Below are 19,011 nucleotides of genomic sequence, written 5' to 3'. Positions count from 1 at the left end.
TGGTATGTACCAATGCAACAGAGATATAAAGATATGAACTAGTCAGGTGATGATAAAGATCCTACTAATCACAATGATCAACTATTTATCAGAACTTACGTAAGGTCAAACCTTTAAATACTGCAATGGTTCCTATAAGTCATGCTCCTGTTGACCAACTTATCTCCACAGCAATACGTAATGTCACATGCTTAGGAGATAGCATGCCCCTGACAAGACCCCATCATACAATGGGTATTAGTCACAGACAGTTATTCATAGTGCGCTGACCTAGAATACTGCTGCCAAAAGTGCACGCAAGTAGAATTGATTTAGCGAGAATGAATTTGAGTGAATAGGGGACACTCCATCAATCTCTAGAGAATCATACAAGCGTAACTATTCCGATTACCTTGAGAAGAGATCGTTTGTGTTGGAAAAAGGTTTTGATGCCCTGCCAGCGAGCTTTAAAAATGAGGTCAAGGGTGAGAATGAATATTCCAAGGAGCTCCACAGTCGCGTGTACCTGCAGGTCAATAGAAGAGAGTAGAATGCAAAACTGACGGTTATGGAAAGAGAATTCTTTGCATATTTGTTTCAGCTAATTAATTACAAATCTTTACTATACTAAAAGTTGTGTCTGAAGCCAGGATTGTATAGTGAAAAAAAGACTGCACTGTACGAGATTTGAACTCATGCTTCATTATTATACTAATAAAATAAACATGAATTGAGTAATCAGGTGAAACTATCAAAGTCTCTTATTGGCCAGTTTACATTGCCATATCACCTTAAACACAAACGGGATGCAGTTGATTGTCGGGTCAATCGGGTCAATCGCTCTGGTGCTTAATTTATCATTTACCAATTATATAGGATATTACAGTAATGAGTTGAGATAGCGTTTGGGTCTATGCTATCGCTGAGTATTAATCCTCTAGATTAATTTTGGTCATTAGTACACAACTAGCCGACACTGTTAAAACACTCACTCTACTAGCGTACTGCTTCAATACAATATCCACAGGCCTTCACAGCATACCAAACAGTAACAACATTCAAAGAAAAGAACCAGCATAAATAGATGAAAGATGTAAAGACACAATATCAACATGACCTTTAACCTAGATGGAATGCTAGTTTTGTACTGATCGCTATAAACATTTCAACTGAAATGAAGTCTCAACGACTTACGCCTCATTTAATATCTAAATTGATAAACTGAATTCCTGGCCATAAACAGTTACATGATGAAATCAATACATTCACTGGTTACACTCAGCTTCAAGCAATGCATCCAGTTAACCGAAGGAATCAGGATTTAGATCTTTGTAGGGCCCATTTTTAAAGGATGAAATTCATAGCAAACATCACATTTGAAGGATAACTTTTGTAGTTTTGCTTGTGTCTATGTATCGCAGGATGCAACATAGGAGAAATCATAAAAGCAAGGAGACGTAGAATATAACAATAACATACAGGCAGTTCTTGGGAAAATATAATACATAAACAAATAATCTCTAAATTATTTAAGATCATTTAATGATTTTACTACCATAAAATTATAATTTAATGAAATATAAAAAGCGAAGTCTGTGACAAACATAAAAATGAGGGCCTCGAAAAAGCCAATTAAGGGCAGACACTCTCTGAACTATAAACTAAAACCTCCATCATGCATATATGATACTAAGGCTAATATATAGGGATGATACTAAGGCTAATGTATAGGGATGATACAAAGGCTAATGTATAGGGATGGTACTAAGGCTAATGCATAGGGATAGTACTAAGGCTAATGTATAGGGATAATACCAAGGCTAATGTATAGAGATGATACCAAGGCTAATATATAGTGATGGTACCAAGGCTAATGTATTGGGATGATACTAAGGCTAATGTATAGGAATGATACTAAAGCTAATATATAGGGATGATACCAAGGCTAATATACATATATGATACCAAGGCTAATAAACATATATGATAATAAGGCTAATATACATATATAATATTAAAGCTACTCTATAAGTATGGTCCTAAGGCTAATATACAGACATGATACTAAGGCTTATGTAAGTATGGTGTTAAGGTTAATGTATAGAAATGACGCTAAGGCTAATATACATATACGACATCAAGGCTAATGTATAGGGATGATACCAAGACTAATGTACAGACATGATACTAAGGCTAATGCAGAGGCATGATACAAAGGCTAATGAGCAGGTATGATACTTAGGCTAACGTATAGGTATGGTGCTCAGTAAAGTGACAAAGTATTTTAGCGTTAATCTTTAGCAAAGCAGGGATAATAGCATCGCAAAATACATCAAAAGTGTGAAGGTCCAACTCGTTGTGAAACCTTTGAGTAAACCATGATGCGTCACTTAAGATAGACCAGGGGTTCTTAATCCGTGTTCGGGGGTTCAGTGAGGTCTTTTCAGAGGTTCGATAAAGGTAGCACATTTTAATCTATGTAATGTACGTACAGAATATACAAATTTTCAACTGTGAAGGGTCCGTTGAGTACACATCCAACACTTACAGAGTGACGCACGGACAACAAGGTGAGGAACCACTTACTTCTACTTATAGTAGTAAGAGACGTCAATGTTTTCCATTGAAGGTAGCAAAACATTCTCATGGTTATTTGTAAAACAAAGAGTGATTGTCCCTATATGCCAATTTCCTTTCCCTTAAATCTCGTGCTATGCACAGCTAGCGAGGAACAACCTAATACAATTGACATTTACATATCGATGTATAAAACAAACAATCGGCGTTTACATGTGTCATGCAAGTGCCAAGTATTACTGGTACTTTGCCAACAAACATTATGCTTTTTAGCTAAAGCTTTATACAAGCTAATATTATATAGTACTGTCTCATTATAGCTATTAATAATGCTTGTAGCTTTTTACAAAGCTTTTCTATGACCAAACATATAAATACTTGGGTTTTCTGTTATCAAATCAGTTGTCTCTGGAGTGTGCAATAAACCATTCCTCTAATTTAATACTCTATTTAATTGCTTCTGTGCAGAAACATAACAGAAGCTAATTGGCGACAAGGATTTCTCTTTTGAACAGTTACAAAGAGTTCACCACTGCAATGGCAGAAGTAGCAGACCTGATCAAGCTAATGCAGAAGCAGCAGGAGGACCAGAGACAGCAGCAAGAGGAGCAGAGAAAGCAGCAAGAAGAGCATAGACAACAGCAGCATGAGGAGTTCAAGCAGCAACAAGAGGAATACAGACGTCAGCAAGATGAAAGAATGGAGGAGAATAAGAAACTGATGGAGCTACTACTACAAAACCTACAACGGAAACAAGAAACAGCTGCAACCGCTGTTCCAGCCTTCCCAGGTTTTGACCCAACAGCAGAGCTACTAACAGATTACATAGACAGATTCAACACATTCATTGCAGCAAATTCTATTCATCAAGACAAGATTGCTGGCACTTTTCTCACCAACCAACAGCCTACACTCTACAAGCAGCTTAGTAATATGGCAGCTCAGCTTTCAACACCCAAGCAGATCAACGACCTCGACATGGATGAAATACTGGAATTTCTCAAAGACCAGTATGACCCTAAGCGCTTCATTGTTAGAGAGCGTTACAAGTATTGGAGTGACATGCAGAGGAAACCTGGAGAAACTATTCAAGAGTTAGCTGCCAGAATTCGTCAAGATGCAACTACATGTGCCTTCATAGACATTACAGATCCATTAGATGAGGCTCTCAGAACAAGATTTATCTGCTCTGTAAACAATGAAGCAGTTCTCAAATCTCTCTTCAAGGTCAAGGACAATGAACTCAACTTCAACAAAGCTATACAGGTAGCACAGGAAACAGAAGAAGCAGCTAAAGTTGCCAAAGAGACAGTTTATGGAAACTCGTCTAAAGTCAACAAGGTTGCTCAACAGAAATCAAGATACAAACCAATCCAGAAAAACAACTCTACACCTGACAAGCAGAAGGAAGGAAAGCTATGCTACAGATGTGACCGAACTAACCATACAGCGGATGACTGCAGATTCAAAGCAGCCACCTGCAACTTTTGTTCTAAACAAGGTCACATAGAAAGAGCATGCAAGAAAAAGAAATCATCTGCAGCAGAAAAACCAGTAAAGATGATAGAATGCACATCAACCAAGATGGTGAAACTTGCTGAAAACATCAAACTGGAGGGAGACAACTTCACACTTGAACTGGACACTGGAGCATGTGACAACTTCATCTGTAAATCAATATGGGAGAAGCTAGGAAAGCCAAACCTAAAACCTACTACAGTTAACTACAAATCAGCCTCAGGACATCTCATAGAGACGCTTGGCAGATGTGAGCTAACTGCCCAATTGGATGCACAGAAAGAAGTCAGACTACCATTTGTGATTAGTGCTGTACAAGATCTCAACCTACTAGGAAGAACTGCTATACAGCAACTAGGCATCTCTATTGATGACAAGCTACAACAGAACCTTGTATCAACAATCACAGAGAACCAGCCAGATGGGAGGTTACAAATCAAGTGTAAGGAGATGTGCAAAGAATTTCCAGAAATATTCAAAGACGAGCTAGGATGTCTCAAGAACTTTGAACTAGAGATAAACTTCAAACCTTCAACAAAGCCAGTCTTCTGCCGACCCAGACCAGTTCCTATTGCCTTGACAGAAGAGCTCAACCAAGCATACGAAGCAGGTGTAGCTAAAGGCATATGGGAACCAACTCAATTCAACCAGTATGGAACACCAGTTGTACCTGTACGCAAATCTACAACAGGTCAAGCTGCAGGGAAGATCAGAGTATGTGGAGACTACTCCAAGACTATCAATAATCAGCTAGAAACACATAGGAAACCTATCCCACTACCAGAAGATCTAATCAGAAAACTAGGTGGAGGCTATTGCTACACAAAGATTGATTTAGCAGATGCCTACAATCAAATATTGTTGGCACCAGAAAGTCAACGACGACTAGCACTATCAACACACCGAGGAGTACTACTACAGAAGAGGTTGCCCTTTGGCATAAGCTCAGCACCAGGGTATTTTCAAGAAATCATGGAGCAACTGACACAAGACCTCCCAGGAGTAGCAGTATACCTAGATGATATACTAGTGAGTGGAGCCAATGCAGAGAGCCATCTACAAAACTTACGTCGACTTCTTCAAAGATTAGAAGAAAGAGGGCTCAGATGTAGAAAAGACAAGTGCTGTTTTGCTCAACCTACAGTAGAGTATCTGGGACACAAACTCACTTCAAAGGGAATCACTAAAGGAAAGAAGGCAGATGCAGTACAACAGATGCCAGTCCCAACAGACTTAACTCAGCTAAGATCTTTCTTAGGAGCTACACAATTCTACAGCAAGTTCATACCCAATCTGTTACAGCTCACAGGACCATTGCACAAACTGACACGCAAAGGAGAGACCTGGAAGTGGGGCACTGAACAAGAAAAGAGCTTCAACAAACTGAAAGATATGCTATCAACTGATAGTGTCTTAGCACACTTCAACCCAGATCTTGACATTGGAATCTCATGTGATGCTTCAGAAACTGGACTGGGAGCTGTACTATTTCATCGTTATCCTGATGGAAGTGAGAGACCAATAGCCAATGTTTCAAAAACACTGACCAGCACACAGAGGAAATATGGACAAATACAAAAAGAAGCTCTCTCAATCATATTTGCTCTAAAGAAGTATCACCAGTACCTGTATGGTCGACGGTTTATCTTGGTAACTGACCACAGACCTCTTCTCACACTTCTAGGACCTACCAAAGGAGTTCCAGCTCTAGCAGCCAACAGACTAGCAAGATGGGCACTGGTACTAAATCAGTATGACTACACCATAGAATACAGATCTACCCAGCATCATCAAAATGCAGATGTCCTCTCAAGACTGCCAGTTGGACCTGATAAAGAGTTTGATGCAAGAGAAGATGAGGATGATGTTGATACAGTATGCACTATTCACACTATTGGACAACAGCTCAACTCTACAGACTACAATGTTCTAGCAAAGGAGACAAAGAAAGACCCAACACTAGCCACAGTAATGCGCTACACAGCAGGATGGCCTGGTAACAAAGAGATGAAGGAGACTCAGCTGTCACTCTTCCACAAGATCTCAGATTCACTTTCTATCACTAAAGGTTGTCTTCTATATGGCAACAGAGTAGTCATTCCTGTCAAGTTACAACAGGAAGTATTAAAGATCCTTCACCTTGGACACTTTGGAAGGGAAAGAATGAAGAAGCTAGCTCGAACGGCTGTCTATTGGCCTCGCATTGACTCTGATATAGAGGAGACAAGCCGACAGTGCACTGCCTGTGCTGAACACCAGAAGCTTCCACAGAAGTATCCTATACATCCCTGGATGCTACCTGAGAAGCCATGGAGTCGTCTTCACTTAGATCATGCAGTGAACTTCATGGGCAGCCAATGGCTAGTGATGATAGATGCCTACTCAAAGTATCCATGCATACACAGGACGTCATCTACTTCTACCAGAGCTACCACAGACATCTTAGAGGAGATATTCGCACACTTTGGATACCCTCACACCATAGTCACTGACAATGCTACCAGCTTCACCTCAGGAGAGTTTCAGCAGTGGTGTCAAGAGAGAAGCATTGTTCACCTCACTGGAGCACCCTACCATCCAGCTACAAATGGCGCAGCTGAAAGACTAGTACAATCCTTCAAACAAGCCATGAAGAAATCGTCACTCTCACCTAAATCTGCACTACAACAGTTCCTGATGCACTATAGAAGGACACCACTTCCTACAGGATACTCTCCCAGTCAGCTGCTGAATGGAAGACAGATGAGATGCAAGATTGACACCCTATTGCCATCACCCGCACACATAGCACAGTTTCATCAATCCAGAGAAGTCAACCGATCGGCAGAAAAGACAGTTAGCAAGATACACAGCTACAATCTTGGAGCACCATGCTATGCCTTGTATCATGGACCTAGACGCAACAGACAACCTAGATGGGTTCCAGCCATTGTTACTAAGATATATGGAACTCGTAGTCTCAATGTCAAAGTGGTACCAAAGGGACCTACTTGGAGAAGACATGTTGAACAACTCAGACCCAGATACTCAACAGAAGAAGATCAAGACCCTGGAGATAAACCTGATATAACAGAGGAGACAAAACTACAACTACCAGCCCCTACAACTGTAACAGAGCAACCTCCGTCTAGAAGAAGACCACGCAACCCTCGTCTACCTGATGGAGATGAGTATAGCAGAGACAAACCCCGAAGGTCTAAGAGAACCAGAAAGAACCTTTAGCTTAGTGAGGAGGTGTCATGCAAGTGCCAAGTATTACTGGTACTTTGCCAACAAACATTATGCTTTTTAGCTAAAGCTTTATACAAGCTAATATTATATAGTACTGTCTCATTATAGCTATTAATAATGCTTGTAGCTTTTTACAAAGCTTTTCTATGACCAAACATATAAATACTTGGGTTTTCTGTTATCAAATCAGTTGTCTCTGGAGTGTGCAATAAACCATTCCTCTAATTTAATACTCTATTTAATTGCTTCTGTGCAGAAACATAACAACATGATACGCAGTACTTCGTTGTTGCTACGATGTTTTAAAAAATACCCTCCATTGAGACGGAGGTTTGAATCTGAGCTTCGAAAATTTAAAGTTTCGAAGTTTTGAACCATGTACATGCTTCTGAGATGAAAAATGACAAAACTTCGTAGCATGTAACACTAGTGCATGAAAAGCAGGAGCTGTCATTACCAACTCTATCTCGTCTGTTACCTAATACATTCTATAAAGTCGTGTGATCAGTTCCATCGACTCCGAGTGACATTGGCCATCAATGTACAAATGTTTACTAGAGAAACTGGTAGACATTGATTACAAGGCATGAAAATTTTCCTAATTTGGAAAAGGCGTGTTTCACAATCGCCTCCCCTCTAAGATCACAGTTAATCTAATCCTGATGTGACTGCAGAACGCCTGCAGAGGGCGAATGCAGTCTCTTGATCAGTAGGAGCGCGATTGTTAACAGCCAGCAATAACATTGTATAGATAGTTGATTTTCAGCTCTAAGCACTTCTACTTCTATAAATTTCAGCCATTAGCAAACACCAATTTTCATAAGTGTTACAATCGCGCCGTAGATGTGCAACGATATTCTCTCTTTGTTGCACATCTTCTTTTCTTTCGATGTGCAACAATGTCACATCGAAAAGAAGATGTGACATTGTTGCACTGAAATAATACACTAGCTCTGCTAGTGTACGCATGATACAAACAACAATTAGAACTAAACAGACAAAAACAAGAGGAAAGGACCAGCATAAATAGATGAAAGATGTAAAAACACAATATCAACATGACCTCTAACCTAAATGGAATGTCAGATTTGTACTGATCGCTATAAACATTTCGATTGAAATGTAGTCTCAATGACTTACGCCTCATTTAATATCTAAATTGATAAACTAAATTCCTGGCCATCAACAGTTACAAGATAAAATCAACACATTCACTGGCTACACTCAACTTCAAGCAATGCATCCAGTTAACTGAAAGATTTGGGCCTTTGGCAACCAATCAGAATAACGATAACAACAGCCTCACTATCACTGTGTTCCAATACTTCTATTAACTAGAAAATATACAAACTGTTATATCCATAAACAAGTTATGGCACCATTGGTTATATTTCAAATAATATTAATTTAAATATTTTTCTTTGTAGGCATCTTAACCCAAATAGTTCATTATTCACACGTAACATTAATGTAGAAATACATTTGTCTGAATATTTTGGTTGACAACAAGCCATTCTTTTGATGGAATTGTAATAGACACGCTTTCTTTCTGAGAGAAACGTAAGCGTGCACCAGATATGTTTGATAGCACTGACAGCACCATTTTTGATGTCTTTCGGATAAAAAAAATTTTACTTAAAAATCTGGACAAAACGGAAACTGTGTCATCTGGATAACACGATGTGTTCATACTGATACTGTACCTTTACTCCAATCAAATAAATTGTGTTCTTCACTATTTTTAACAGCTGTTAAAATGTACAAACCTATTACCAGGACAGAAGTACTGTAGGTATTAACTTACTATGATCGGAACATGTATAGACTGTACAGCAGGTCGTTCAATAATGGCAAGAGAAAGGAGGAGGAGAGATGCAAAGAGATCCATGACATGAAAAAACGGATGATGAGCTACAAACACAGAAAGGCAGACATTGATTTGATATTCCATATATACATAGTAATTATTAATAAACTAGCAGACAATATTATGGGATACTACTTATCTACAAGTAGTCTATTAATACAAAGTTGTATTTTAAAATATATCAAAAATGCTAAAAAACTTTAGACTGACTCTTGTATTCATTCAGACTAAAGGAATGATTTCGGATCATTAGCATGTCTCCTGGAATAGTTTAAAATGTTCCAACACATTTAGTAAAAAAACTAACACAAACATTCATAGAGGATAATTACAGTCCACTACATCTACAGAACTAGGAACAACTCAGGAAGAGAATTCTTGATAAAAGCAATGTTCATGATAATGACAGATCTAATCTGTTGGATGACCTGCCGACACAAATCAACTGTCATAAAAATAGAAGTGCATGTAACAGCGAGTTACAAAACTAGACGAATAGCATGATGAAACTTAAGTAATGAGAAGTCGGAATGCAACAGTTGGGAGCTAAGTACAACTGGCAAGAATCTCGGTACACTAGAAAAACCACAGTGTATCTAATGGTAAGTAAATTTTATGGGTGAACATTGAAGAATTATAAAAGTGATTAATAATTGTCCACCCACAAGTGTGAAGTATGTTATGATGAGATAAAACAACAAAAGGCTAAATAGGTGAGCGGAATAACTTTTGGAGTTTCCAAAAATATTTTTTTACCAATGAGGTAGGCGGGTAGAGCTTTATGACTCTTCGGATGTGTGTCGAATTTTTCATTGTTGACTCCTTCCTCAAGGTAAATGGCAGCCTCCTGATAATTCATCATCCATTGTTCGCCTCGCAGGAAGCGATTCGGTTGAGCTTCCTGTAGCCCATTACCCTCAATGCGGGAGCGGAGACGATGCGGGCTGCTAGCAGCTATGTTCCCAGACTCAATGGCATGGTCATCAGCAACTATATGAAAATGAGCATAAAGATTAAATGTGCGTTAATATTGACTTTGTCCCTGATGATCTGTGATAAGACGTTAACCAATATATAAACTTTAGACAAACCATCAGAACTCAGTCTAAAATAACTTCCAAACCTTACTATAATAAGAGCCTTGTCTAGCAGTCTGAAGCTGCAACAGAGGGCTATAAAAAGATTGCATGGCATGGGATTCGAACTCATGACTTTTAGCATGGTCAACCGACTCTTCAACAACTGCACCGATCAACAATAATTCCAGAATAATTGTAAGTTATTACATCTGATGATCTCTCATGGCAGACCATACTGCCAGGGTGCTACCAGACAGTAGTATAACAAAACCTCACTTTATGACCATTTAGTATAATTGTTAGTACACATTGCTTCAGAGACTTTAGAGTGGAACCGGACAGAAACTAAAACATATCTAAAATATGAGCTGAAACAGCCATGGCTCTATATATGATTTCTCTCAAATTAAAGTCTTCAGAGATTTTCCTGTCAAAATCTTTGTTCTTGCGAATAGTCAATACTTCAATGGATAGTGAAGAAATCGCTGTGGTGATTAGATTCTCATTATAACTCTGCAAATCATCAAATTGATTAGAGAAGGAACTTACTAAAGGTGAAGATAAAACGTACATCCTAAGTTGAGACAAGCTTTCCAAGGAACACGCGCAAATGGAATCATCCATATTTGCATTATGCAGGCTTCTTTCACTATGCAGGGTCCAATATGGGACGGATGAAGTTGATACAAGTTTTCATTGGTGCATACGAAAACTTATCATGCTAATGTAATAATCAGAGTGAATACAAAAAACAATCAAGACTGCATATCAGCTGCTTGATGTCGACTCTCTATATTCATGGCCAAACGAAAACTGCTAAAAAGCTTCCAAAGGGAGCTTATCTCACCCGAAGCAATCAGTTTGCTAAGAGCAACCACACCAATCAGAACTCCAAACAAGGAACCCGTTCGAACTATTTGCTGTCTGATGGTTAGGTGATTAAATTTGTTGTGTCCTGAACATGCAATTATTTGTGAGAAAATAACTAGTACAATCAGTGATACTATATCATCCAATCAAATGCGAGCTTTAAGTGCAATTGATCAATCCAACTAGTGCGCAACCATAGCCATTTGGTAGCCAAGTTTTTGAGCTTCTGTTACAATGACCGTTTTTTAAACCAATGTTTCTGACATAACAAGATTCGTTGGGTTGGTATGTGGCTACTCATTTAAGTTCCTTCGTAGCTCACACATCTAAATTTTGTAGCATACACAGTGTGCTTGAATAACGCAACCTTTCTTCTTGAACTTGGTGACGTCATTGCACAAAAATGAAGATTGAAATTTCAGATTTCAGAATATACAAAATCTGATATTCTAGAGTCATGTTTACAAAGCACACTATAAGACTGATATATACCAATTTATTATATTTAAAATGCTTAAGAATTTGACAATCATATAGGATGCTCTTGTTGAAAGTGTCTATGTCTCTGACTGTTTATATGATGTACATTAGACAGCCTTGAAAGGTTTTTGTGACGTTGATGAGCTAAGACCAGTAAAGCCATTAAGATTATGCTTTACTGCATTAGTGTTCATTAGGGTTCCATACAGAGTGCTAGACCTCTCCTCATATAAGTGGGCGCATACTATCTGAGAACCCGCTTCATTTTGCCATTGTACAGAACTTTCGATTAGCCTATGGAACAATTTTGCTTTCACAAACTGATGTCACAGCCATTTTTAGTCACAGCTAATCAGAATCACCTGGCTGTGTAAATGATAAAGTGAAAAGTAACGCAGAAGTGAAATGAAAATTTACAATAAAAAGCGTGAAATATTCACATACTTTTACAGGGAATGTTTGAAAATTGCTGACATGTTGACATAGAAGTACTCATAGAAGTATACATAGAAGTACTAATAGAAGTATTCATAGAAGTACTTATATTATCAAATAAAAGTAAGAGGTTTAGTTGTGCAATACTCTAAAAACTTTAAAGAAATATTATTCTAGTGTGGTACTATGATTATTTATTTGATTAACAAAGTTGTGAAACAAAAGAATCAAAACGAAAAATCACATACAATTTTACGGCAATTAGTTCAGCATGAATTCTATAGACCAAATGTTGTTCTTCCTCCTTTTCCAACATCTACCAGCTACAATACTTGCTGCTGGCTCTAATCAGTGACCTCTTTTTGTTGTACGAGTATTCTTCAGCATGTTAAATTAACCATGGGTACATCTTAATAGAATTAGCCAAACAAGTAGCTCACTGGATGACTGTTAGTTGCTTTTATAATATGATGGGCAAATGGTTTAAAACGAGCACACGAGAAATACTTTGCAGCAAATCAAGTAGTTTCGCGCTATACTAGTGACAATATTACATAAATTTCTGCAATAGACCAAAAAGCTAAACTATGAGAGCTAAACTCTTGTCTTTGAGAAACTATAATATTTCATCTTTTACAGAAAATTGATCTGACATATATGTTGCTCAAAAATTCATGACTCGTATGCATTAGACTCCTCTGCCTACACCTTTAGGCCTACTGCTTCAGTAAAATACGGTTTGCTAAAGCACGACCAATTGCACAAAAACTAGGCCGCTTAAAACAATAAACAACAGTGTTGTTATCACTTATCCAAAGCAGCAAATTATTCGTCTTACCGTCAGAAGATTCTGGCTCAGTTGAATCAATGAGCGGAGACCGATCAATATACTTCAAATCCATTAAAGTTCAATAGTACTGCTTTACCGATTCTTTAAAATATGCATAGCCACTCATCGTTCTAACGTGGTAAACGCAGACGAATCAACAACTAAAATTGTAAGCTTGGCGTTTATTGAATTTATATCTATTTGAAATTTTTCTTGTTGATATTTAATGATGATGTTTTAGGTTAATGCCAACCGTGCAATTATAGCATATCAAGTGCAACTGCCAAAAAAACACGCGCAACACCGATTTTTATCTAACTTCTAAAACCGATTTTAGAACCGTATGACCTTTACCTTAGCCACAAATAAAAAGTTACATAAAATAAGTCTATGTCACGGCTAACAAATATATAGACTGTGAATTATAAATGTTACAATTTATGTCGACGTAGAAGTTATTAGACCGTATAGAAACTCAAAACTACAGCTACGCTGACGTTAATGGCCACGTGACCGTTGGCTGGGTGATTGATCAATAATCCAACTGCTCAGGCTATCCACCTAGGCATTCAGCTGAATTATCGTTTTTTTGTAATTTCGAGGTGAGCAAGAAGAAAACGGCAAAGATGACAACTTTGACAGAGGTTCAGCCACTAGAAACTATTCAAATGAGACTTCCTCTTGGTTCTCAGCCTCTACCAGCATCACCATCAGCTGCCGCAAAAAGAAACAAAATAAAGCTTGATCCTCTGAGAGCATTGGAACCAGCTAAGAAAAAACTCACCACAATAGAATCTCAGCGAGTGATGTGTGTGCTTGAAGATACAAAAAGAAGATGTGACATTGTTGCAGCGCTTCCTCACATTATCAAAAACCTAGACAAGTTCTCTTCAATGGTACCTCAAGAAGTTGCTGAATGTCTTGCAGAGCACAAAAAATTTCATGCCAAGTTTGTCGCATTAGAGCTGAAGCATACGGATATTGGACTACGCATCAGCAACTCAGATATGACCACAGATGACCCACAGGAAGCGCCCAAACAGCAACCAAGCCCACCAACATCTAGACCAACATCCCGGAATCTTGGCAGCCGCGGAAGCACGCGGTATAGACAGTCACCCGCAAAGGAATCTGCATCGGCAGATTTGAACGAACAACTAGAGAATATTATCACCCAAATAAAGATGGTTGAACTAGAACTACAGATAAACATAAAAAATATGATGAGGGTAATGAATCTACATCCTGGTGTGGCCAACATGCTTGTCTGCGAAGTTGGGAACAGTCGGTCCCGAGAAGGGTTGTTTTTTACGACGCAGTTGAACGAACTCCGTGATGTGTTAATGGAAAAGCTGCTCATGACCCCACTGGAGGAAAAAGAGAAAATGCGCTATCTTTCACAAGTAAATACTGCATAAATATTTTGCTATTTGAGATACAACAGAGATCAATGCACTCCAAATTGCTAATAAATTGACTCTTTCAGGTGTCAGCCCAAGAGAGACAAAATGCCGTGGTTATCGAGACTCTGGAAGAACAGTTGCGTATAGCTAATGAAGGGAAGGACCATGAAATCAGGCTAAAAAATGACATCATAAGAAAGTTGCAGGTAGGTTTCAAGATTTTGAAAATAATCTCAAAGATGATAAGTTGTAAAACAAGTCATCAACAATATCATTATTATTATTCATAGAAACATTATTTTTTGTAATATTATTGGATGCTCTTCAAGTCACTCACAATGATCAGGCTGCACCAACTTAATTCCGATTATAATACTTTTGTGATTGACCATGTTTGTGCGCTTTACAGAATGACCTTCACATGCTAGAAAAAGCCACAGAAGAAGAGATTAAACGAACTAAGACAGAGGCTGAGAAGCAGGAGGCTGCTGATTCGAAGAACAGTGAAGGCAAGAAGGAGAAACTGACAGCAGAGCACAATGAGCTGAAAGCGAAACACGACAATCTAACCTCTGAGCACCGAGAGGAAGAGCAGACTCTTCGAAGGGTAGGTTGAGGTTTTTGATACAAATTTGTGGCACATGGCTAGCTTAAAACTTTAGACTGGGATAAAAAGAAAATGATGCTCAAATACAATCCTTTGCTGTGTAGAAAAAATGGAAGATAGAAACTGAAGTGGAGAACTGGATCCAGAAGTACGACCAGGATATGGGTGAGAAACAGGATGAGTTTGAAGAGATTGATGGTGTTTATACAGAAGAGAAAAAACAGCTCAATGAATTAGAGGAAAGATTTAAGACCTTAGAGGTAAGTAATCATCCTCAAGATGTGCGTTCTGATCAAATGGCTCAAAGACAGACTGGCAATAAATTATAACCAACATTGACAATAGAAACAGACTAACAAAAGAAGACAACTCCCAAAATTAATTAATTGCCAGATGTACTGAATGTTTCAGTGCCGGCAGGCTTTATGAGCAGTGACATCAGCATGAATAGCCAATCAAACAAATTTTTTACATTAATGCCACCAAGTTTCCATGGTAATTTTGTGATGCTATGGCTTAACTGCTCGATTGTACCCCTATTATTCTAATATTAAAGTGATATCTAAAATTGTCACTTTTGTACAAAGTCATTCAAAATTTTTAAATCTCTCTTGCTTAATAAACTACAATTATAAATGCAACAATAATTGAAGCAAACTAAAGTTCGACTGCAATCACACAACTTCATTGAAATCTTAAATGGAGTTAGTAGTCTTATAATCAATGTCTTAAACAGAGCAATTGGGCCTAACTCTCTTAAGAATAAACTGAGAACCTCTTGCATCAGATAGCCACCTACTTGACCCCTGGATATACATCATACAATTGCAAACCCCGACTGAATTTTGCGAATGATTCGACAGTAGCATTTATATTTAAGGAGGTTGTGACATGTTTAACTTACTAAACATTTGACTACTAAGAACTGGATAAAGAAAATTCTGAATGTTTTGCGCAATGGTCCATGAAATAACCAATAGTACCGACAGTGGATTAACGTGCAAGGGCGAATAGAAGACCAAATTTACTGCTGTATAGTGAGTTGTCTAAAACCTGTGCAACCTGTACTAAAACTGGCATGATTAGTACCTTCTGTTTGTATCAACTATGATCGCATTTGTCTTTCAGAGCGAGTACAAGACCATCACAGAAGCCCGTAACAAGGCCAAAGAGGAGAGAGAGACCGCTGAGAGAGAAATGTCACTCATGATAAAAGCTGCCACTACTATTCAGGCTGTTTGGAGGTCATACAAAGTTCGCAAAGCCCTTAAACAGAAAAATAAAAAAGGAAAGAAGAGCAAAAAATAAAAGACAAGTTTTGAGTTTGTTTTATTTCGCAGGTATATTTCTTACGTTTCGTATGAATTTTAACTCAGATGTGTATGCACTTTAGACAAACATACATAAAATTATATGTCTATGATATACTAATGGAGTCATAAGTGTGCTGTAATAAAAAGGTTGTCTGATACACATAAACTAAAGCTATCTCTGTAATATCACTTTACTGTTTGAGAGTTAGTTCAGACTTATGGTCGGTGATATCCGACCTTGAGTCATTTGTCTTTGATCATGAGCATTAGACATTGTTTTCAAGCTTGGCTTCTAGCACTTTTGGCAGATCAACGTGACACAACTGGGCCAGCCTGACCATATATATAAGCACATCACTTATCTCATGACCCAAGTTGACCCGCTCGTCTTCAGTTAGTTCTGGGGCTCCTTCCTTCACTTCCCTTTTGCCTTGACTAAAACATAACCGGCTATACAGTAAGCAACGAATAGATTAAAATCTTATTGCGAATCAACAATGATAGCAAAAAAGACAGTGATGAGCTACAAATTGTCCCTAACGAAGGTGACCAAATAAAAAGTAACAACATCACTTCAACAGGTTTTCAAGGTTTGGGCAACCAATTGAAGGAGACAAAATCTTGAATTCAGATTAAAAAGTAACAAATAAGCTGTGATTTTTAACCATGTCACCAATTCGCTTATACTTTAAATTGGTCCATGCCTGAATAGTTTCAAGTGTTGCGACTGCTACTGCTAATCTTTAAACCAATGCTCACAATTTTTATATTATTTATATATTTGTTTATTTTCATCTATAATATAACTCCAAAAAATAATATGAAGAGTGTTTCTTACAGTATAAAAGGAAAAGAGAAATAGAAAAAAAATGTCACTCCAGGGAAGGTGATGATGAGGTCCCTGTGCGCAATAGCAAGGTGCGGAACCTGAAAGTAGGGTCAGCACAAGTCTGTCTAGTTAGTCTGGTTGTCTGAGGTAGCGCTTCAGTTCATTTTTGAAAGAATTAGCATTTATAATTTTACGCAGTGTAACCAATGACTCTTGATAATCCAAACAACATTGACCAGCTTTTGAATTCAATTCAATTAGTAATGCTTCTATCATGCACATTAATCGGATGTATGCTATGATAAAAAGTCTGCCACTGAAATTACAACAGGTATGAAGTAGTAAGACTTACAAAACTTCCGCCAACTCGCCCACCTCTCCCACTAAGGCACAAAGAATATTTCGTGGAGTATGAAACTGGTGCCAATTCCTCTCACCACTGAATTTATGCTGGGCAATCCGCCTATATATACAAAGCAGAAATCCATGAGACAAGTTTTAGAATGTACTCATTTATATCTACCGCATCATAAAAATCGAAAACGCAGCACAAGATCTGTGGACTTTCTCTAGCTGAGTCACTTCCTCTTACACATCCTTTTTAGTTTTCACAAATGTTTTTTAAATTAGTGGTGATCAGACCGTAAAAATTAGCTCACTATGTTAATGTTAAAAGATCTTGGCAGATACCTTGGACATGGTATGTTAAGGCACTTTACGTTGGTAACATGATAGAGAAGAACTTATTACTCTTCAATGAAGTAGATTGCTCAAACTTGGAACCATATACCTATTAACTATACTATGAATGTGGCTATTCAAGTAGGACACAATGCTGAGCTGTGATGCATAAAGGCGTGATCACACGAGCACCGAACCGACGTAGGATCGGTTCGGTTCGGAGGCTGGTTCGGTTCGGGGCACATGTCACACGGCCACCGAAGTAACTTCGCTTCTTAGATACCATACGTATAGAGACAAGACACGGTTTCATTAGTAGTTTTTATGTATTTGAGTTAAATATTTCTATTGTAAACAAAAAACTTTGAGGAACAATTATAATTACACAGCAGATTTATCAGAAGATCGTTCAGCTGCTCAAAATAAATCACTCGATACAAAGATTTTGCTAACCCTTCCCATCAACATAATTATATTTTTTTTATTAATATATGAATGTTTTTCTATGCTGAGTACATAACAAACAAAATCAGTCTTTATCATAGTACTGTGGTTTTACATAAATAAATCAGTCAACGATACTTCATCAGGATGATTATGACACATTACTTATATTCCACACGAAAGAAAATCACAACCATTCCCTTACATTTATGCAAAACTTAAGTGCAACATCTTACATTTATGCAACCCAATCACAAGTCCGGGTGAACCTTGTCGTAAATTGCTTCATGTTGTTTATTTAACGAAATAAAAGTATCGTCCCATTTTTTTTTAACTTTACTCACACGCACGTAAGAAGAAATGTGACACGTGCTCGCTAGAATTCTAGAATTTTAACCAGCCAATAAGAGCAAGGGTTCGGCACGAAATTTCGAGCAGTACCGAAATAGTTCGTTTCGGTAAGAAATGTCCTCAGCCGAACTTTTTAGAGCTGAAAACGACGTCGTTTTGCGTCATTTAGTTCGGTTCGGTGCCCGTGTGACCACGGCTTTAGATTGCCAGTCTAGTATAGTTAATTGGTCTATGCTTGGAACAATGGTTGAACAAACATTGAACTAACATAAGAAACAATGCATAATTTAATTTATTCCAGTAAAAAACAGCATTGTAAAAGCATATTAATTTCTAGGGCATTTCAATGTTTTACCGCAATATGTGGCTCTGGTTATGTAATTTAGTCGAGTGACCAACTTATTTTGCACATAGCCTAGTAACCTGTCAATATATGACAAAAGTTTCCAAGGATGGGCAGGTTTGCGGTTCTCTGATGAGAGATATAAACTTAAACTAAACGGCAAAGCCCTTTTATC

The 19,011-nt window shown here is 37.9% G+C and overlaps 2 protein-coding genes across 2 annotated transcripts in view; one reads left to right on the top strand and one right to left on the bottom strand.

Annotated features, from left to right (window-relative positions):
* The window catches only part of LOC137392840 (two pore channel protein 1-like), a 39,024-nt gene extending 26,060 nt beyond the window's left edge, over window positions 1-12,964 (bottom strand). Inside the window, exons 1-4 of the mRNA XM_068079176.1 lie at window positions 12,875-12,964; window positions 9,929-10,162; window positions 9,110-9,216; window positions 392-505 (exon numbers count right to left, since the gene is read on the bottom strand). Coding sequence (XP_067935277.1) covers window positions 392-505; window positions 9,110-9,216; window positions 9,929-10,162; window positions 12,875-12,938 — 519 coding nt within the window. The 5' untranslated portion in view covers window positions 12,939-12,964. The remainder of the gene's footprint in view (window positions 1-391; window positions 506-9,109; window positions 9,217-9,928; window positions 10,163-12,874) is intronic.
* A 440-nt stretch (window positions 12,965-13,404) lies between these two features.
* LOC137395252 (dynein regulatory complex protein 10-like) lies at window positions 13,405-16,458 on the top strand. Its single transcript, XM_068082108.1, has 5 exons — window positions 13,405-14,268; window positions 14,352-14,474; window positions 14,678-14,875; window positions 14,980-15,135; window positions 16,004-16,458. Exons 1-5 carry the CDS (start codon window positions 13,492-13,494, stop codon window positions 16,181-16,183), a joined length of 1,434 nt encoding a protein of 477 aa, XP_067938209.1. The 5' UTR covers window positions 13,405-13,491; the 3' UTR covers window positions 16,184-16,458.
* Window positions 16,459-19,011: the final 2,553 nt, after the last annotated feature.

The sequence above is a fragment of the Watersipora subatra genome, chromosome 4, assembly GCF_963576615.1.
Source record: "Watersipora subatra chromosome 4, tzWatSuba1.1, whole genome shotgun sequence".
Classification (NCBI taxonomy): Eukaryota; Metazoa; Bryozoa; class Gymnolaemata; order Cheilostomatida; family Watersiporidae; genus Watersipora; species Watersipora subatra.
Note: the sequence above shows the minus strand (reverse complement) of the source record. Positions and strands in the feature narration are given on the sequence as shown.